This window comes from Mytilus galloprovincialis, chromosome 1 (genome assembly GCF_965363235.1).
Source record: "Mytilus galloprovincialis chromosome 1, xbMytGall1.hap1.1, whole genome shotgun sequence".
NCBI lineage: Eukaryota > Metazoa > Mollusca > Bivalvia > Mytilida > Mytilidae > Mytilus > Mytilus galloprovincialis.
Window position 1 is genome coordinate 22,639,381 of NC_134838.1, and position 22,933 is coordinate 22,662,313.

General features: G+C 31.7%; 1 protein-coding gene across 5 annotated transcripts in view; it reads left to right on the forward strand.

Moving 5' to 3' along the window:
* LOC143069406 (germinal-center associated nuclear protein-like) overlaps positions 1-22,933 on the forward strand; it is a 42,831-nt gene that overhangs the window by 10,683 nt on the left and 9,215 nt on the right. For 2 of the 5 annotated variants that reach the window (XM_076244024.1, XM_076244039.1), the window contains exons 6-24: positions 566-631; positions 2,046-2,132; positions 2,660-2,865; positions 5,131-5,269; positions 6,144-6,383; positions 7,018-7,107; positions 7,342-7,478; positions 8,156-8,215; positions 8,957-9,106; positions 9,574-9,845; positions 10,265-10,414; positions 11,267-11,333; positions 12,457-12,657; positions 13,763-13,865; positions 16,090-16,220; positions 16,608-16,765; positions 17,209-17,364; positions 21,325-21,854; positions 22,430-22,590. In XM_076244024.1, coding sequence (XP_076100139.1) covers positions 566-631; positions 2,046-2,132; positions 2,660-2,865; positions 5,131-5,269; positions 6,144-6,383; positions 7,018-7,107; positions 7,342-7,478; positions 8,156-8,215; positions 8,957-9,106; positions 9,574-9,845; positions 10,265-10,414; positions 11,267-11,333; positions 12,457-12,657; positions 13,763-13,865; positions 16,090-16,220; positions 16,608-16,765; positions 17,209-17,364; positions 21,325-21,854; positions 22,430-22,590 — 3,104 coding nt within the window. Of the gene's footprint in view, positions 1-565; positions 632-2,045; positions 2,133-2,659; positions 2,866-5,130; positions 5,270-6,143; positions 6,384-7,017; positions 7,108-7,341; positions 7,479-8,155; positions 8,216-8,956; positions 9,107-9,573; positions 9,846-10,264; positions 10,415-11,266; positions 11,334-11,610; positions 11,678-12,456; positions 12,658-13,762; positions 13,866-16,089; positions 16,221-16,607; positions 16,766-17,208; positions 17,365-21,324; positions 21,855-22,429; positions 22,591-22,933 lie in introns of all 5 variants that reach the window. The other 3 variants (XM_076244045.1, XM_076244056.1, XM_076244031.1) reach the window with 2 other exon arrangements.

Sequence of the window (22,933 nt, forward strand, 5' to 3'; positions counted from 1 at the left end):
TTCTATTGGGTACATGTAGCTGTTTTAAATGTTGGCACTCTTTTTCTCTCATAAGCAGCCATGTATATAGGAAATTGATGGAAAGTGATGTCAACCTCCACCAAAATAACTAGCAATTTTATAGCATGGAAAAATCACCTGTTTAACAAAATTACAAAATCAACAGGTTGTGGGTTCAACCCACAAAAATCTAAACATTTTAAAATCTTTGCCTACTGAAGCTCACATTTAAGCTTATAGGTTATGGAGTTAGAACATTGATTGATCATTAGAGCAAGAATATTGTCCCTGGTTAGAGTGACATGTTTATAAACAGGCTCTAATTAGCTACAGGTAGAATGATATAAGAATATTGTCCCTGGTTAGAGTGACATGTTTATAAACAGGCTCTAATTAGCTACATGTAGAATGATATAAGAATATTGTCCCTGGTTAGAGTGACATGTTTATAAACAGGCTCTAATTAGCTACATGTAGAATGATATAAGAGTAAGACATATCAAAATAACATTGTAGAATTACAAACGACTTTATAATGTTAATAAATGTATAATCTACTTTTTAGATAAGGATGAAAAGCTGAAAGTTTCATCTAAAAAAATGTTGTTTGGGAAACTTGTGGCTGGTTCAGGTATGCTATTAATGAACGATGGCAATAAATCAACATATTGCCATAACTATCTTAATTGTGAATAGTAGAAATTTGATCATATTTATATACATTTGTAGTATACCCAATGATAGCATGTGACATGATTTCATAAAGGTTATCAGACTTACAGATATATAGATTCATAATTCATGTGAAGAATTCAAAAAATGAATTTAGACTGTTAAGGGGGCTCTGGTCTAAATCGAAATTTTATTTTAATATAGGATTTTGCTATATTTTTCTATAAATGAACTTTATTTTTTACTAAATAGAAAAATGAAATAAAAAAATGGGATCACCGTTCACAATCTGCCTTCCAAAGAAGCATACATTTTTGTAAAAGTACTTTTATATATCGAAAATGAAAAAAGAACTAAATTACAGAAATCGCTCAAATTTTACAATAGTTAGTGTAAGTACAGCTTATTTGAAAATTATAACAAAAATATAGGTCACCAATAAGTTAAAAAAGATGTTTCAATTTTAATGCCAAAAAATGGCATTTTTTCACAAAAGGGAGATAATTTGGAGCTTTTTCAATGAAACATACATTTTTAAAGTCATCTGTGGCCAACAGGAAATGATTTTTTTGAATGATTTTTGTACAATATGATAAAGTTACAACTAATAAAGGTAATAAATAAAATTTGTAATGAAAAATAAATGTTAAATTTTTTTCCGAAATTTTTATACCCTTGAGTCTCCTTAGGGTACTATAGTACATAATTTTGATGTCTATTTTAAAGACTATGTTACATGGGTCCCTTTAATTTGATGAATGTAGTGAATGGAATCATTTAAATTACAGGGACTTATTTAAAGTCATATGAAACCTCAAATTTAAAAAAATGATGCATATGTTTTTTTTTTTATAACAAAATGGATAGTTTTCATTATTAAACTTATGTACATACACTTTTTTCTGAAGAAAATTCTTCAATTTGTCCACAATTAGAAGAAGTCTACATTTTTTTAATTGCTTGCTTCAAGGAAGCAATTCGCCGACATATTTTCTGTATGCAAGTGACCTTAGTGTGAAAAATCCAGTGACCACAGTACGCATGGGTCTGTCATTGAAATAAACTATTATCTGCTGTACATGTTATACATGTGCTCAATATCCATGCTGCTTTGTTGATAGTTTACTATAAGGTGACAATTGGTAAACTACAGCTTCAGAACACAACAATAAATTAGCTGCCATATTTTCACATCATAACAGAAAGAGAGAAAAAAAAATGAAGATTATATGATATGTTTGTGTAAAAAATGATAAAATTGTGCACAGAAGACTAAGTTTATGATATATACATGCATTGGTTCAACAATTGGATAAACATTATTTTTCACCAGTCACTCGGTTTCATATGACTTTAACATTCCATATTTCAAGGTGTTAGAAGACGGTCAATGGACCAACCAGGAACCAGTTTTGACACTGATGACCAGACAACAAAGAGAAAACCTAGCAAAGAAAATGGTAAATTATTGGAATCCCTACTGCATAACTAATTTGCCTGATAATGATTTCTCTATTTTGATTTTAACTTCACCCTAATGACTAAATATTAAATCAAACATGTAAGTAATTTACTTCCATCCAATGAGTTAATTCAAATGTATAAAAGGCCCTGAAATGGCATATGTAAAAGAATATGAGAAAAGATTTCTAGGTCTAGTTCAGTGTTCTCCCCAGACATTTCATATAGCATCCTGTTAACAGGGAAATTTGAAATGCCATTTTGTTTCTAAAAATTATAGCATCACATTCATAAACCTATAAGAAGATCAATTCAGATAGCATCACATTCAAGAAATACAGCATCACATTACCATGATGCTAGAAGGCCCTGGAGAGAACACTGCTAGATCTACTTTTAACATTAGAATGGTCTACTTAAAATAAGAATGATTTTGAAGTACACTTAACGTATGTCTATAACAGCATTGTGCATCCTGAAATAGATAAGTTGTGAAGGAACTTAAAGAATCACTGTTGTTTTACAGATGAAGAACCACAATCAAAGAGACCAATCAGAAGACTCTCCAGTGCTGATCAAATGTCCAGTAGAGTAGCAATAGTCTGTAACTATGTGCCAAACAAATATAACAATGTCTTTTCCATGAAGAGGCACTTCTCTAAGTTTGGGGATGTAGCTAAAGTTTTTCCTAATCCAAGGAAGTTCATGACCACTATACACTTTAAAACACATGTAAGTCATCTTTTGTTAACTTTAGATCCCTTCCTTTTCACAGTCTTTTTCCCTGAAAAAATAAATGATTCATTCCCAAATGGTGTTGCTTCAAGTTAAATTTAATTTAAATTATAAATGTGAGTCACATTTGCTGTCAATATGACACTTTATCTAAGAAAGTGTCTTTAATAGGTGTGAAGTACACAAATACATATCAAAAGATTGGTATGTTCTACATGCTAATGGGTACATATTCAAATTAAGATATATGGGCAGTGGCGGATCCAGAACTTTTCCTAAGGGGGGCCCACTAACTGACCTTAGGGGGGCCCGCTCCAGTTATGATTCAATGATTCCCTATATAATCAACCAAATTTTTCCCATGAAAGGGGGACCCAGGCCCCCCCCCCCCCCCCTCCTGGATCCGCCTATGATGGGTGATTCTCAATGAGACAAGTATCCACAAAAGTTTGAATGAAGTGGATGTAAGTAATTATAGGCAACTGTATGGACTCCAACAATGCAGTGTTTTCCCTTGGCTATTGATGCATTGCGGTACCACTACGCATAAATTTCGGCCACCATGCATTCATCATAGCCGCCATGCATCCCGCTATGTGTGAAATTTTTATAATCTTTTAAAATATAATGTGAAGTGACAAAACTCTGCAGGTGTTTCAAATCACTGGACTGATAATTGATCATTATTAGATGCAACACTCTGATTTTACAACCACGATGATTAGATAGAACAACATTCAAGACTTTGATTACATAATAGAAATCGGGAGTTCAAATTGTTTTAATGATAAATATTATGGCCTCACACAGCTTTTATGAAATCATATGTTTGTAAAACTAACTAACTAACTAACTAATTTTATTCAGTATAAAATCCAGTACAAATGGATCATCACTGAAACACATGAACACATATAAAAACATATACAAAACAAAACAACAATAAAACATAACAGCCAAAAATTTTGACACCCATAACAAGCAAGAGACAAAACATAGTATACAAATCATTGGTTTGAAAAATGATATAACTTTGACCTTTGTATCAGAGTTCAAACAATATATGGGTCACTGAATATTTCAGATCGTCTGTTGTTGTTATGAACGATTTCAAAGATTATTTTATTTTTTAAAGTGATCTTTCAAATTAGTTTTAATCCAGGAGAAAGTTAAATCATTGATTGACTGTACCTTAAGTTGAATATCTATATCCAAATTAAATTTATTAAGGCTGTAACCCATAATCACAAATTGAATGCTTTGTTTACAGTTGTTGAATGCCATGTGCTTTTTGGCGGGAAAATTTGGGAAACCCCATAACAGGAAACAGTTACATTTCATTGCTATTTATAGACAGTAAGAATTTCCTTTTGATTTACTGCTCAGACTTCTTAATAAAAAACTAATTATTTCTTAGGGTGAAACTGATAATACTTTAATCTACACCTAGGGGTGTGTAAAATGAAAAGGGGGGACTGTTTTTTTTTTTTTTTTGGGGGGGGGGGTATTTTTTCATAATATAACAAATATATTAAGCTCACCAGTCTGAAAAGAAATGGTTAAATGGATTTTAATTCTGAAAAACTCAATGTTGTTTATTAATTCCTTTATTATTTCCATTAAAAATGAGAAACAAGCTACATGTATAAGGTATTTCAAACATATATTGTTGGCTTTATAAGAACATTAAAGACTGGTATGTACAAATGTACCTGTAGTAAAAAAAAACCTGGTAGAGCCTAAAAAAAATTCTAGAGGGGCCCTTGGAAAAAACTTTTGAATCCAGACTGGCCTTTTGAGAAAATGTGAAGTATTGTTCCAGACTATATTGCAGATTATTGTTAAGTTTTTAAGAAGACTTGCACAATTCATATCACTAGTGTAATAAAAATAATTCCACAAAACAACACAACGCGCCGCATTGTAAATTCACCTTAAACCCACCATGCATCAAAAATTTTCTAGGGAAGACACTGCAATGGGATAAAAACTACAATGTATAGGCCCCAACATGACAAATATGAAACAATTGAATTAAGAAAACTCACAGCCTAATTTATAACAAAACAATTTACAAAAATCAGATATGACAGACTTGAACAAACGACAACCACTGATTTACAGTAAGTTTCCTTTTGGTAGTTGAAGGTTAAGCTCTTTCCAGAAATATTAAATGACAAACTGAAAACCATTATTTTATTTCAGTTTATTAATGATGAATGATCATATGTGTAAATGAAGACATGTGTTCTTTTTTTCTAGGAAGCTGCAAGAGATGCTAAAGCTAGAGGGAAGTTTCTGGACAAAGGTGTACGTCCAATGGAAATCTTCTGGAGTAGTTACAGGCGAAGATCTACTGATGAATCTGACAGTACACCTATCAAAAGAAAAAGTGATCATGGTAAAATATAAGGGGTGAAAATAGATTTTGTCTGCACTGACTCTGCAGTTTTAAACTATTTATTATGTTAATCTATAAAAGTTCAAAAAGTGGGCTTTATTTCCTCAAAAAGAAGAGTCAAAACTGAAGATAAATGAAGGATAAAATAATAGATGAAGTAAGAATAATTTAAAAAAGATTTATAAATAAAAGCTTTATTAAGATGGCTGAACACTTGAGTTTCAACAGTATGAATTCCCTATGTAAATAGACATGCATCTGTTCATCCCAAAATTAGTTTCTATCCTCTAACTTGAGTTTGCCTCAACCAATTGTCATAAAACTTATACACAATGCTCATTATTACAAAGCCCAGATCAGTTTAAATTGGTTGGTCTTATTTTACCTTTCAACATTTATGCCACTTTACAAATAGAAAAATAGCAGATTTTTTTGTTTCTGTTTGCTAATTTAAGTTTGTCTCAACAAGATGTTAAGAAAATTTATAAAAGAATATGTGGTATGATTGCCAATGAGACAACTCTTCACAAGAGACCAAATGACACAGAAATTAACAACTATAGTTCACCGTAAGGACTTCAACAATGAGCAAAGCCCATACCACACAGTCAGCTTTACAAGACCCCATAATGACAAATGTAAAACAATTCAAACAAGAAACTAACAGCTTAATTAATGTAAAAAAATGAAAATGAAAATAAAACAAATATGTAACACAGCAACAAAAGACAACCATTAAATTGCAGGCTCCTGATTTGGGAAAGGCATATATATATAGAATGTGACAGGTTGAAACATGTTTGCTGGAGCCCAACTCTTCCCCTAACCTTTCTCCACTTTTGATTATAAATATACAATAAACGTTATATTTCAGAATTTGCTGGTATAAAACCGACCACTAAAAGTGCCAAATTCCAATGGGCCAAGAATGATTTAGATGATGAGTTAGCAGGTATGTCAGGGACCAGTGATATAGCGTCACAACAGATAAACGTATTGGACCGACCTGATGATGTTGGCAAGTCTTCCTTACCTGGTAGTCCTGTTAGAAATTCTAGTCCAGGTCCTTCTTCATCCAGGAATGCAGTTACCATACCAACTAATGTAGATAAAGGTGTGTACTCTTACAATATCAAGTGTGGATGAATTTCAATCCTTAGATTATAAAACATTGAATATGCATGGGTATGATAGCCTTTTTGTATGCCTTATCTTAAACAGAATGAGAATATGGAAATAATTTCCTCAATATTGAGTTATAACTAAAATTCAAATATATTGCTGGAAAAATTTAGATCTCTTGTCTTTATAATTTAGATAATAAATAATCACGTCAGATATATCTAAGATATTAAAAAAAGACGATGTGGTATGTTAAAAAAAGACGATGTGGTATGATTGCCAATGAGACAACTCTCCACAAGAGAAAATGACACAGAAATTAACAACTATAGGTCACTGTACGGCCTTTAACTATGAGCAAAGCCCATACCACATAGTCAGCTAAACGAAAAACAAATATGTAACACATAAACAAATGACAACCACTGAATTGCAGGCTATTATATCTTTCAACTTTCAAAAATTGTTGAGGATAAAGTCCCATTCCCATGAGCAGAGTGTATGGAACCTCACATAAACAAATATATGGTTAACTACAGAAACTGAAGAAGAACCTCACATAAACAAGTATTCGGAAAATTGCAGTAACTGAAGTAAAAGCTCACAGTATAATTTATTATTTTCAGGATCCATGGCAGTTTTAAGAAATACAGTATGCCACACTGCAGCAGATAAGTTACAGATCCTGAATCTTAGAGATAAGATTATAAGACTTGGTAAGTTTATAGATCAATAGTAAATATCACATCTCCTTATTTTGATGTTATAGATTAGACAGATCTGAGCTTAATATTAGCATGAAATGATAAATTTGTTCTATGTTAGACCTAACACCTAAACTATTGTTACTTTAAAAAATATACTTTTAGGTAGGAAATTACAATTAGTTTTAACATAGCATAAATAGATTAAGTTGAAAATTTTATGAAGTGTTTACATTCATATTGAAGGAATGAAGAAAACAGCAAATCTTAAGTCAAAGGCATTTGTTGGTACCTGTACAGATATGTGTCCTGAGAGAGAACATTATGATAGGGAAGTGAAACGAAGATTACATTTGTTTGAATCTATGAACCCTGGAAGTTCAGTAAGTAAAGTAAATAAAAACATACTTTGATGGTGACTTATAATTTTTGTGAAAAGGAGATATGGGGTAGGTAAACATGAGAGAACATTCCTAGAAATTACAGTCAATTAAGCCATTATCGAGAGACATTACAAATATTAGTGTTCTTCATCTTGATAGTAACCAGAAAATCTTTTATACTGTGGTTCATAACAATACAAAGATAAATCCTAATGCATTTTAATTTTTTTTTATAAGTAACTTAATTTTTCCTTGATTTTTTTTTGCTTCAGTTGCCCTTATATGCTGTTTGCACGTGTTGACTTAATAAAAGAAACTATAATTGTTTAGCAATTATTTCTGTTACACTTTTCTTTCACACTTATTAAAGCAGCACTTTCCTGATATGTCTTTTCTTCCTGTTTGCCGATAATTGAATTTTTCAAAATAGTTGAACTTGATTTTTTTCATCACACATTTCTATAGTACGATGATGATTTGTTATATAAGTTTAAATCGGATCACTTTAGATCAGATACCTACTTTCTGCTTTCTGATCATTTAATTATGAGTTGTGGTATGCTTTGTAGCTCAATGTTTGCATCTTCTTTTTGAATTTAAACATGTTGTTTTTCCAGTCTACATCTGATGAATTTTTATGATGCTATTAGTTTTGAATTATATATTTTATTATACAGAATCCTCAGGTAGATCATAGCAGAGCAGTGAAGGAGTATAGCAGATCATCAGCTGATCAGGTGAGAATATTGTAAATTCAGAAATTTAAGTATCGTTTATTATTGCAATTTTGTCATTTTACACTAAAATGCAATTTTGATTTATGCAATATTGAGAAAAATCCTGTTTAATTCATATAAAAAAATTCAAAATGCAAGTTTAAATTATTGCGATTTTAACTCTGTTGTATTTTTTGCAGTAATGAGAACATGGCACTAAATTCTTAATTTACTGTATTTATGTGGAAATAACTTGACTTGCAATTGATAAATGGTTAATAATTTCATTGAGGAATACTACATAATTTGGTCATAAGATATATTTGTTAATTATTTTATAACTGTTTATACTAAAAAATATCATGAACAGGACTACACATTCTAAGAATGAAAAAACGGGTATAACATAGATGGCAACCATTATTTATTTGATGTATTTATTACAAATTTGGCCCTGAACACATTGAATATTAATTTGGTTTGATATTTACAGATTCATGAACGTTTCTGTTTTGAGACTTTCCACATTAAAAATAACCCACAAGAATAAGTATCTCAGGATTAGCTGTGGTATAGAAGGATATTGTCCAGGTTTTATACATGGACAGGATAGCATTTTATTTTAAGGATTTTCCTGAATATTTTTTTTGAGAACAGGCATACATAGATTTATTTTTAGCCTTCATTAAGGCTATTTACACTATAACTTTTAGATCATTTTGAAACACTATCATCTGACATGCAAGCAAATATGTTTTATAGGAAGAACCTTTACCACATGAGTTACGTCCCTTGCCTGCTTTAATACTTACCATGAATTACCTACTGACTGAAATAGCAGATAGAGGAGAGGATGGAAAATGGGAAGGTTGGTTTGATTTCCTATGGGACAGAACTAGAGGCATCAGAAAAGTAAGCCTTTTATGTTAATAGTTATAGAAAAAGAATTCAATATGAATAAAAGAAGATTTTGTCAGTGGCAATGCAGAGTTTAGGAAGGTTAGGAATTAATAGCTTGTAATAGTGCCTAATATAGCATTGACTATTTTCTGCCAATTTTCTTGTGATTTTTTGCAATCAAAGGTTGGGTAGAATCTTTTATAAATAATTTGTAGTTGATTTTCAAAGCAAGAGGTGCATTTATTATACACCAAAGTGAGAAAAAAAATATTGACTAGTAAAAGGAGAAATTTAGTTGACTAGATAGTAATTTTTTAGATTCTAGTTAGTTTTACACTTTTAAAACAAATTCTCAAGCAGCATAAAAGGTAGATCCATTACAACACAACTTGAAAAATGTCATCATTGTAGTCACAACAATCAAACTAACTTATAGATATTTCCTGTAAAGATAATTTTCTATGATGTTTTTAATTCAGGATATAACACAACAGCAGTTGACTACACCAGAAAGTGCGGAACTTCTGGAGAAATGTGTCAGATTCCATATCTTCTGTAGTGAACGCTTGTGTGAGGAGGACATGCATACATTTGACCTTAAAATCAACAATGAAAATATGACCAAGTGTTTACAAACTCTGAAGGAATTCTATCATGATCTTGATAAGAAACAGAACCTGTTTTGTAGAAATGAAGCAGAAATTAGAAGTTATATGGTCCTAATGAATTTAAATGAAGGAGACATTCTCAGGTAACATGTTTATAGTTATGCCACAGAATAATGAAATATATTCTTGTGAATACTCAGAATATTTTGAATTTTATATCATTTATCATCTTTGAGATACAACCCTATGACTGAAAACAATCTAAGCATATGAAGGTATATAATCAGTATCAAAAGTAGACAAAATATTAAGCTCTAAACTGCTCAAAGATCTGGACATTTTAAAACAATATCAAAGATCTACTGAATTCCAAATATGACAAAAAAAATGTAAGATATAATGATTGCCAGTTTTCCGACAAGCACCTAAACAAATGATGGTGTTAATGTAGCTTTAGAATTGTAAATCTCAATGATGAGGGAAACAACAATAAAGTTTCTATTTTGATTAAGATGTTAAAACTGGGAATTTAATTGAACAAAATTTCTTATTTATTTTCCAGAGAAACTCAACAGTTAAGACCAGCAGTGAGGAATACACAGTACATCAATTTTGCTGTCCAAGTCCATTCTTCCTTAAACAGTAACAACTTTGTACGATTCTTCAAGTTGGTTAAAAAGGCATCATTTCTTCAAGCTTGTATAATGCATAGGTTGGTCATTTACTATTTAATTATCCTTTTTGTTTATGTGAGCTGATTATTAGAGGTGTTCTACCAAAAAGTATTGTGACTCTTAGTATTGTTGTCATAATTAATAACCTTACCACAAAACCTTCTGTAAAACCAGTTGTCATAATTAATAACCTTACCACAAAACCTTCTGTAAAACCAGTTGTCATAATTAATAACCTTACCACAAAACCTTCTGTAAAACCAGTTGTCATAATTAATAACCTTACCACAAAACCTTCTGTAAAACCAGTTGTCACTTTCAAACATAGCATTTTGAATGCTCCTTAAGTAATTCTTTTCAAAATATGATAGCTAGGTCAGTAGGTGACTGTACCATCTAACCAATCAAAGCAACTAGACTGTAAATAAAGTTCTAATACATTTATTTATATTTTAAAATTACACAGATTAGTTACATAATGACTGAATGATAGAAATTATGTCAATGTCCCAATTAACTCTTCTTTCTACCAAATAAAATATTGGAAGTCATTGAATGAATATTTTGAAGATTTCATATGAAAAAACTCTGAAAACAATTAATTTAGATTGGGAATTGTCCTTATGCATCTTTATAGATACTGTAGATATGGAATAAATGCCAATGAAGAAAATTTCAATGTTTTTCTACTTAGGTCAAAGGATAACATGTGAATATCTTTGATAATTGACCAACAGTTGTGCAACAATTTTTTTTTCTTTAGCTCAGTTTAGTAGAAAACTTATGAATAAAAGATGCATTGATTTCAGTTCTATTTTTTTTTCCCATTAATTATTGTACCATAAAAAGAATCTTTCAGTCTGATGATAATAAAACATTTATTATGATAGATACTTCACCCAAGTTAGATCTAGAGCTCTACTGACACTCATAAAGGCTTACAGACCTAAATCACACGTAAGTTATATATCTATAGATACTACACCCAAGTTAGATCTAGAGCTCTACTGACACTCATAAAGGCTTACAGACCTAAATCACACGTAAGTTATATATCTATAGATACTACACCCAAGTTAGATCTAGAGCTCTACTGACACTCATAAAGGCTTACAGACCTAAATCACACGTAAGTTATATATCTATAGATACTACACCCAAGTTAGATCTAGAGCTCTATTGACACTCATAAAGGCTTACAGACCTAAATCACACGTAAGTTATATATCTATAGATACTACACCCAAGTTAGATCTAGAGCTCTACTGACACTCATAAAGGCTTACAGACCTAAATCACACGTAAGTTATATATCTATAGATACTACACCCAAGTTAGATCTAGAGCTCTACTGACACTCATAAAGGCTTACAGACCTAAATCACACGTAAGTTATATATCTATAGATACTACACCCAAGTTAGATCTAGAGCTCTACTGACACTCATAAAGGCTTACAGACCTAAATCACACGTAAGTTTAACTAGTTAGACAATTGATATTTGGTGAATTGTATATTAAAAAGCTCTTCAAAATATTTTTATATGTTACAACTTTTTTTAAAATCAATTTCATTTTGGTCCAAACAAAAAAGGCCAATGTTTTCCAGGGGAAAGCAGACTTCGTATAGAATAAAAAAATTAATCAAGCTTCCTGGTCCACAATAGATATGGAAAATGAGCTGGAATACTATTTGATACAAAAACATGAAGCTTAATCTGACTTCTTTGGACTCATTATTATTTGTTGGGCACACTAATATTTGTATTGTAATAAACGAATAAAACTTGATACTTTACATGCTCAAAATCTAATATTGAAGGCCCCATACAAAGGTACAAATTTAAAGTAACGTTATAAACATAAGACGAAATTTGCATTATATTCTCCACAATATTGTTGATTTCATAGGATAAGGATAACCATGAATATAAATGCTCTACCAAAGTTAATTTTTTTGTAGGCATGCATACAAACCTTTGCAAAACCACAAAATTAAGTATTCACGAAAAGTTGTACAAAAGAAAATATATGAATCCACAGTATTTGTTGTTAACTTTATATAAATGTCTAATTTTAGTATTCTCTAAATGAAATGGTGAGATGTCTAGGATTTGAGAGCAAGATAGAAGCCAGATACTTCTGTAAATTCCATGGATTAAATGTGACGGAGGAGTTCGTTGTCTTAGATAGGACATCTTATGTTGAGCCAGAAGAATCATGGCTGCCTAGAAGATCTCAGAATATAATAGAAAGTAAACTTAGTAGTCGTATCGGTGAGGTGAGTATCACAAATATCATTGACAAAAATGTAAAATATCATCGCATTACTATCTATATATTATACTACTGTGAAAGTACTTTAATTCGTGGGTATCAATTTTCGTGGTTTGAGCAATATTTACATGTTCGTGGCTTTTTAAATTCGTGGATTTTAGCTTTCTAAAAAAAAAAATAATTGAAAAAATAAAGCCTTTAGAAACGAAGTTTACAAATAGTCTGGATTGAAGGACATTGCAAAGTAAACATTGACCCTTGTAAATCGTAGTGACAACACTTATTAACCAAAGATAAAGTTATCAACAGATTAAAGACCATCAAAGGTGTTAATTAGGCCATAAACATGTCACCTAAAGAAATCAGTTACATAAACAAATGCTATAAATGTATCTTGAATTGTCAAATAATTCTTATCAAAATCAAGCTCAGCATGAAATTATTATTTCCCATATGTACCAGAACTACGAGGATATAAATTGAACACTTTATCATACTAGCATATCAATACCGGAATTCTGACTTTCATCGATAGAAAATATTTTTTTTTGAGAATTAAAAGATCAAAACTTGTACAGTTTAGGTTATTAAAGATTAAATTGGTATAATCCTGCATGCAGTTGTAGTTCTGTGACTGCTATTAAAATATTCTCAGATTTGGCGTTATTCAATATCTTCTCAAGACTAAATCATAAGTCCAACCTACATGGGGATCTTTCCATGTCTTGATTTGGACAATGGTTGTTTTATTTCGTTGGACACTTAAATTCGTGGATAAAGTCTTCCACGAAAACCACGAAAATTGGTACCCCACGAATAAAAGTACTTTCACAGTATTGAAAGTTTGATGAAATTGAAATAAGCAAATTCATACAGTAATGGCTACATTTCTGCCAATTAACATGTTTTTCAGCATCTACAATTCTGCCACTTAGAGTTAACATTTGATTTGATATGAATTATTCCAAAAACAGATAAAGAACAAAATCTTTAATTTATCAGATTGAAGCTTATTGAATTTATGGCATAAACCAGATTAGCTTTTATTTTCGGTCAATGCATAGGCTAAAGCTATACCTAATTACCTGTGTTCCTTTTACTTATTACAGGTAATGAATGGAGAGCCTTTGTTACCTTTAAGTTTACCAACACCTATAAATAGTTTTGATGACAACCTTAGATTTGTTGGCAAACTAGATGTTAATGTTTCAGGTATTTAATATAAGTTATTGTATCTTTTAAGTTAAATGGTTATGATCAACTTTTGTAGTTGTAAAGTACTTGTAACCGCCAGTTTGTGCAAGAAGATTAAAACATGATTTGAAGTTAAAAAAAATGATTTATTGAATGTTTTAAGTGTTCTCCCCAGGCCGATGTGATGCACCACAGCGCCTTCATAATATTTTCGTAGATCCCGCAGCGTCTTAATTGGCCGTTGTCCCTTAATACTTGATCTAGCAGCATGTTAATTTTCACATTTTCATTATAAATGTTGGTTAAAATTTTCATGGTGCAGATCACTGCTGATAGGTCGGTCAGTGTTACTCAATTACTGATAATTAATTTGACCTGAGCCACACTTATCTCAGGCTAATCGGACTATGTTATCATATAATAGCGTACATGTCATCAAGAAGATAGATATTTGTAGAAGAAAATAAAAAAATGTAAAAACTTCAGTGCAGAAATTGAAGAAATACATTGTATTGTATTTAGGCATCGTGTGTGTGATCTCTTGACCATTTAAATCACGGATTTTTTTCATTAGTCGAGAAGAAGAATCTATTTATACACGACCAATGAACGTGTTGAATACACATTGCAAAAGATATTTACGATGAAAATTATGTATGAGAGTATTTGTAGTTGAAAAAATTAAAATAAACTTTGATTAAAGATTATGAGGAGTGATTTATTTTAATAGAAAGTGAAAAAATGTTGCTTGCAAGGTAAATTCGTCTCAAACTCGTTTTTTTTTTAGAAATAAAATGATCATTGAACATTGATGTAAATCCGTTGGGAAATATGTGACAATCAACACGGAATCGCTGCAGCTTCTGTATAATGTCACTAGTAAATAATTTCTATGCTCTTAACTTTAACGAATTTGTAAAGTTTCGTTTTTATCTACCTGCCAAAGATAGGTGTCAACAATAATACACACGGAAGCGTAATGTCAAACTACTGAAACTGGTCAGCTGGTCATTAAAACATTTTTGTTTTAAAAAGTTGTATACCAAATATATTTTTCAACCGTGCGAGGGCTGTATAGCCAGTCAAGGTCGTTAAAAATTCCATTTGTTCTTAACCATATTCGATTTTATTAATTCTAAATGAACATTCCCCATTTCCATTCTCAATTTTATGTTCTCTGCAAATAACAAAGGGGTGACTTCTAAGCTACAGTAAAGGCAGATGATGGAAGTAGAAGTTTTTTTTCAGCCCAATGACTTCTAATGAAAAGGGGTAATACACCTTACTCTACACTGTCAGTATACATGTAAGCAGATGTAATTGTTTTTCCTAATCCCAACCCAGCTAAAGTTTTAGCAAGTGATAACATCAAGCACCATGTTTCTGGTTTTCAATAATAAGTAGCTGACTAAGTTTTTCATGGCTTATAAATGTTAAAGGGGATATAAGCAAAAGTTATTGTAAGAGGGGGTTTTCAACCCTAAAGAGGATCAAGACAAAATCGAGGAACAGACTCCAAAAAAATAACACTATCTTGAAACAATATTCCTAGAAGGAGGAGAGATTACAGAGATGAATATTTATATTTTTGACTTCTTAGATTGACTGAATATGAATAACTTTTGTGTTTAAAATCAATTTATTTCATATATATATTCTTGTAATTCATTAATACTCGGCATTATTAAACACATTTATAACACAAAGCATTATAATTCATATTGCATGTCATGATTTATAACTGATTGCTTCAGATCACATAAGTTCACTCTAAAAAAAAGAGTTACGCGCCCTTAAATTTTGCGCCTTAAAAAAATCCTAGGAAGAACACTGTTTAACACAAAGTAGATAATCGTGTATAGGGCATCAGTGAAAATAAATGAACCCTATTTAACCAAGCTTCCCTTATGGTTTTTATTCTCCTTTTCCCCTGGTATTTAAACTTATTTCCAGTAGGTGTTGATATAGCAAACATACAAGAAGAAATCTATTAAGGAGATGAAAAAACAATTTTAATAGCCTAAGACTGTTAATAAGTGATATACATGTATAAACATGCTTTTATAAGTAAGACTGTTTGTCATCCCTCTTCATTTTTTTCTTCATATTCAGCTGACCTTTGTTATTATAGTTTATTATTCAATGTCTTTATATTTGTAGGTATTTCTTCTCTTTTTCCTTTGTTCTGTAAAGGATACTTGTCCTTATTGACACAGCAAAAAGTTATTTCTTAATTTTTCAGATATATCAGAGATACAGACTAAGCCTGTGGTTCAGGATAAACCTTCTGTACCTCAACCAGAGGTAATTCAAGAGGTGAAACCCGAAATAAAACCAGACAGTGGACCACAGAAACTGCAATACACTAATGATGTAGGTTTTAATATAATTGTATGTGAGGTCAGAGTTAAGAACCAAAAACTGCAATGCCCTAGTGATACAATAATGTACATTAATATAAAGCCAAAAAACTTTGATACTTTTTAGTATTCTGGTTGATTTCCCTATAAATACTTTCAGACAAAACTGGACCATTTCTGAATAAAAAATAGATATACATCAATTGATACAATCTTTGATATAAGGTTGGAAATCACACATTTAATTTTCCTGAGTACTGTAGTATTTGTATTTTAATTTCAGGGCTAAAATGTGTTGCAGACAACATCTTAATTGTCACCAAATGAATTCAAGTACATCATCACACTTACAATTCAAATAAGAAAGTGCATAAGACATTTTGTATATTTTGTATTTTAGGATGTCAAGGATTTAGCTAAACATTTATTCTGGGAGGTAATAGGAGATATGGCAAAGGAAGTATCAGAAGATTTGATACAAGGAGCTTTGATGATATCCAATGGAACACAGGATGTTTGTGACATCATTGTAGAGGAAGTGGTCACAGAGTATGTCGGGTATGTATAGGACCTACAAAAAGAGAATCTCTGATTTAATTACAGAATATGTGGTTACTGTTAGTTTCAGAAAGGCATGTAAGGCAAAGGAAGCTAGAGTGTTGGCTATTGAAAGTAAGATTGTATTGCCAATTATATGGGGACTGTATTAGTCAGTTTTTGCATAGATTGGTACCAAAAGCTTCAATAATGGCCTATGAATGTCTAAAAGTAGAAAATTGAAATAATATGTTAGGCTCTTACCTTAAAGTTTGATGCATGTAGAAAAAGTTAAAATAATACACTTAGGAAAAAGTATTATATTAAATGTATTCTTGTAACTGTGTAGATGTATTGGGGGAGGGAATGGTAACAATAAAGTGATCGTCCTTGTGATTATCTGCTGACTGGTGTTGACAAATTTCAAGATTTATCTGATGACAAGTTTAAATTTATGTTTTTAGGTCATTGTCACAGTCATACCACACTGAGGTGACTTTATTAAAACAGAAGAAAGATAAAGAGACAATGATACAGAGTTCTGCCGTCCATTTTACTTCTGTTATTATAAAAGATGTTGTGGATCAAGAAGTCTTAAACCTGGCAACAGCAGAAATAAGGTTTGTTGTTTTATTTGTTATATCAGGGTTATCATTTTACAATTCATGCCCATAGATATTTCTTTTTATATGCACTTACAAACAAAAATTCTCGTCTGCAAATTGCACAGAAAAACAGACAAATAAACATTACTTTAACCAGCAACCACCCCTCATGATGAAATATAAACTATTATAAATAAATTTTGAATTCATCATAATTTATGCAAAATCAGTATTGACCAATATTGACCTAGCCTATGATCAAGGACTAGATAACAGTCAAAGAGACTTCAATCTGACCAAATAACAGAAAAAAGCTTAAGGCCACTAATGGGTATTCAATACAGCTAGAAAATCCTGCACCCGTAGTCAGACTTTAGTAATATTGAGTAATGTTCAGCAATATTGACGCCACACTAATATCTTGAACATACAAATGAACCAAAATTAAAAAAAACAAGACTAACAACAGGGCTCACACTTCCAGGCGATTAGGGTGAAGAAGTCACTTCCCGACCATCACTTCGCTTTCCCCGACCCCCAAAAGCAAAAACAAGTCGCCCTGTTATTTCCGATGCTCGCTTTCAGTCGCTTTAGTCATTGGACATTTTCAATTTTCACCAGGTTGATTAAACATCAATTTTTTATTATACGACCGCAAAATTTGAAAAATTTTTCGTCGTATATTGCTATCTCGTTGGCGTCGTCGTCGTTGTCGTTGTCGTCGTCGTCGTCGTCCGAATACTTTTAGTTTTCGCACTCTAACTTTAAATAAAAGTGAATAGAAATCTATGAAATTTTAACACAAGGTTTATGACCACAAAAGGAAGGTTGGGATTGATTTTGGGAGTTTTGGTCCCAACATTTTAGGAATTAGGGGCCAAAAAGGGCCCAAATAAGCATTTTCTTGGTTTTCGCACTATAACTTTAGTTGAAGTTAATAGAAATCTATGAAATTTTGACACAAGGTTTATGACCACAAAAGAAAGGTTGGGATTGATTTTGGGAGTTTTGGTTCCAACAGTTTAGGAATTAGGGGCCAAAAAAGGGCCCAAATAAGCATTATTCTTGGTTTTTGCACAATAACTTTAGTTTAAGTAAATAGAAATCAATGAAATTTAAACACAATGTTTATGACCACAAAAGGAAGGTTGGTATTGATTTTGGGAGTTTTGGTCCCAACAGTTTAGGAATAAGGGGCCCAAAGGGTCCAAAATTAAACTTTGTTTGATTTCATCAAAAATTGAATAATTGGGGTTCTTTGATATGCCGAATCTAACTGTGTATGTAGATTCTTAATTTTTGGTCCCGTTTTCAAATTGGTCTACATTAAGGTCCAAAGGGTCCAAAATTAAACTTAGTTTGATTTTAACAAAAATTGAACCCTTGGGGTTCTTTGATATGCTGAATCTAAAAATGTACTTAGATTTCTTATTATTGGCCCAGTTTTCAAGTTGGTCCAAATCGGGGTCCAAAATTAAACTTTGTTTGATTTCATCAAAAATTGAATAATTGGAGTTCTTTGATATGCCAAATCTAACTGTGTATGTAGATTCTTAATTTTTGGTCCAGTTTTAAAATTGGTCTACATTAAAGTCCAAAGGGTCCAAAATTAAACTAATTTTGATTTTAACAAAAATTGAATTCTTGGGCCTCTTTGATATGCTGAATCTAAACATGTACTTAGATTTTTGATTATGGGCCCAGTTTTCAAGTTGGTCCAATTAGTTATCAAAAGTACCAGGATTATAATTTTATACGCCAGACGCGCGTTTCGTCTACATAAGACTCATCAGTGACGCTCAGATCAAAATAGTTAAAAAGCCAAACAAATACAAAGTTGAAGAGCATTGAGGACCCAAAATTCCAAGAAGTTGTGCCAAATACGGCTAAGGTAATCTACTCCTGGGGTAAGAAAAATCAGGATCCAAAATTATTATATTAAGTATTGTGCAATAGCAAGAAATTTTCAATTGCACAGTATTCAGCAATAGCAAGAAATCTTCAATTGCACAGTATTGTGCAATAGCAAGAAATCTTCAATTGCACAGTATTGTGCAATAGCAAATATTTTCAATTGCACAGTATTGCACAATAGCAAGAAATATCTAATTGCACAATATTGTGCAATAGCAAGAAATTCCAATTGGATTTCAATTGGAGTTATCTTTCTTTGTCCAGAATAGTAGTTGAATCAACTTAAATCATTGTTTTATACAATGAACAATGTATATTCACTATTACTACCAACTGATAGATTAAAACAATCTTTACCATTCAGTAATAACAAGCACTTTTTTTACATTTTAATATTTTATGATGTATTTAAATGAGTAGTTATTGTTGCAAACTTCATTAGAAATTTGAATTGAGATCAGTTTTGAAATAAGGGAAAGGGGGATGTGAAAAAAAAATTGGGGGGTCAATTTTTTCCATTTCAGATTTCATAAATAAAAAGAAAATTTCTTCAAACATTTTTTTGAGAGGATTAATATTCAACAGCATAGTGAATTGTTCAAAGGCAAACATATTTTTTTTAAGTTCATTAGACCACATTCATTCTGTGTCAGAAACCTATGCTGTGTCAACTATTTAATCACAATCCAAATTTAGAGCTGAATCCAGCTTGAATGTTGTGTCCATACTTGCCCCAACCGTTCAGGGTTCAACCTCTGCGGTCGTATAAAGCTGCGCCCTGCGGAGCATCTGGTTGATAATTAAAGACATTCAGACAAAAACGCTTCATTTTCTTAAGAAAAGAGGTTGAAGCATTGTCTTAACAGTGTGTAGCAGGTTATTTGATAAAAAGACAACTTTTTATCACTTCGTGCACTTCCGGTGCTTGTTACTCGAAAATGTACATCAACCTAACTTTTGGCAGCAAAATAAGTTTGTTAAGTCATTTAACATGTTAAAAGTTGCCTCCAGTAAATGTTTAATCCATTTATTGCATTAAAAGCGTAAGGTTCCTTTCCAAAAAGCTTGTTAAACATTGTTAATTTTTGAAAAATTTCTTGCATTCGTCCGCCAATAACCGTTTCTAACAATGGATCAGAACCGGACCAGCTATGACTGAAATCCGTATTTTTACAATAATGACTTTGGACACATGGATGGAACATCTGACAAGAGAATATTGATCCCAAAAGGAAAAATTACGCATTCCAAACGCATTAACAGACTTTTGGTTACATCTAATTGATTGGTGTATATAATTAATATGGATTGTTTCAAAATATTGATCAAAGTTCCTTAACTCTGAGACTATTATACTAATATCGATATCTTATGGCCCAGCTTTTTATAATTTCTTTTTGACATAGACAAATAATCTTTTTAGTGCTAGATATTTAGTTGGTAGTTTCTCACAAGAACTTAAACTTAAACAACTTTGAATTTGAATTGTTACTTTAATTGTATACTCAGATATGAATTGAACAATATAAAAGAACATTATTTACATATGACCCTTTATACTATAGTAAAATCCAAACATTGTAGCCCAGCGTGTGAAGGAACACTTCTCTTTCAAATCCTACCACTTCTCCCTATCAGTTTTGAAAAGTGAAGTCACTTCTCCTAACTTAAACAACTTTGAATTTGAACAGTTACTTTAATTGTATACTCAGATATGAATTGAACAATATAAAAGAACATTATTTACATATGACCCTTTATACTATAGTAAAATCAAAACATTGTAGCACAGCGTGTGAAGGAACACTTCTCTTTCAAATCCTACCACTTCTCCCTATCAGTTTTGAAAAGTGAAGTCACTTCTCCCTATGATTCTGAAGATTGTGTGACCCCTGAACAATGGCTAGACGTGTCTTACTTTGGACAGGCACAACTATGTGACGGGATTAATCATGTTTTGTGAGGTCTCAATCCTTGTTTGTTTCTGTGTCTCACACAAAAATGTGCAAGAAATCCCCATTCTTTCATGTCAGATTTCTAATTAAGTTTCTTTAATTACAGGGAAGTAAAGGCACAACTTAAGAGAGAACAAATAGACCGAGGTGCTATTGAAATATCAGATGAACTTGTTGACCTTGTTATGAATGAGATGTGTGAAGAGCTTGCAGAGGAAGTGTATCAGAAGGATGTTGTAGAACGACTAGAGGAGTTAGATGATATTTGTCATTGTATTGAACTTGAGAGAGCTGGGAGATTTCTTCAAAGATGGAAGAAGGAGTACTTAGCCAGAATAAAACTGAAACGATCAATGTTAGATTTCCCTCCTGCAGTGGCCATGGACAATAGTTACGATACAGTGCAGAAATTAATTCCTGAAAGACAAAATGATGTTTGTGATAACAATGGATTTTATGTTAATAAACTTGCTAAGTTAAAAATAGACACTCCTGAACGAGATTTAACCAATAGATGGGCTGTTGATCTTATGTTAAGTGCTCATGAGTTATACAGAAAGATTTGTCACCTAAAGTCATGGCAGCCGCTAGACATTGCCACTACAGCTGGTTCACAGCTCCAGAAACATTTTAAAAGTAAGACCGTTATATTGTTTAATAGACATTAAATCTATGCCTTGGTTTTGTCTCAAAAGTTTATTTGAGGTCAGCTTAATTTTCATATACTTTTCTGGTGCAGGGGCAGCATTGATCATTTGTAAATACCTTCTTATCTTCTCACTCTCATTTAGGTTAACAAAACTTTCTATATAGAGGTTGTTTATTATGAAACCTTCTCTTTCAGTCTTTGTCATGTGACCTTGACCTACATTTCAGGGTAGGTACAGTTGTATGTTTGTCAGTAATGTTCATGATAAAAAAAAAACATATTTGATTTTGGCAAGTAACAGTTCTTCTGACCTGGCTACAGCAGTCAGTCGTTCATTAGTTTGTTCCATAGTGCAATGCAATTTTGAATAATTCTTCAGTATGTTAGATAATTCTGTCTATCAATTCTCTTTAATTGGTAAAAGTCAAAAAATTTAGGGCCAAGTTGATATAAAAGCGTATGCCCATTGGAATGTATGGGAAAACACCGACTAGAACCAAGTTGATCCAGTTTGTAAAACCATCACCTGAAGTACAAATTATATAGTCTTGTTCTATTTCAGTATGTAAATCTAGGACATTTTATTGGAAGTTGATACTATCACTCCCTGATTTGAGGCTATGTGGAGGTCATGAAGAAAAAGATGTTGGAGGACTGCTTGAAAAATGGTTAAGGTCAAAGTTCACTAAAGGGAAGGATGAAACATCAAGTGATAAAGATAAGGTATTTTAAAACAAAATAAATGAAATATTGTGAGTTTTTTTAAATTTTAGAAATAGTCATAATAGTCATATATTTTTATGCCCCACCTACAATAGTAGAGGGGCATTACGTTTTCTGGTCTGTGCGTCCGTCTGTTCATATGTTTGTCTGTTTGTCCACCATCCGTTCGTCCCACTTCAGTTTAAAATTTTTGGTCAAGGTAGTTTGTGATGAAGTTGAAATCCAATCAACTTTAAACTTAGTACACATGATCCCATGATATGATCTTTCTAATTTTAATGCCAAATCAAAGTTTTGACCCCAATTTCACTGTCCACTGAACATAGAAAATGATAGTGCAAAG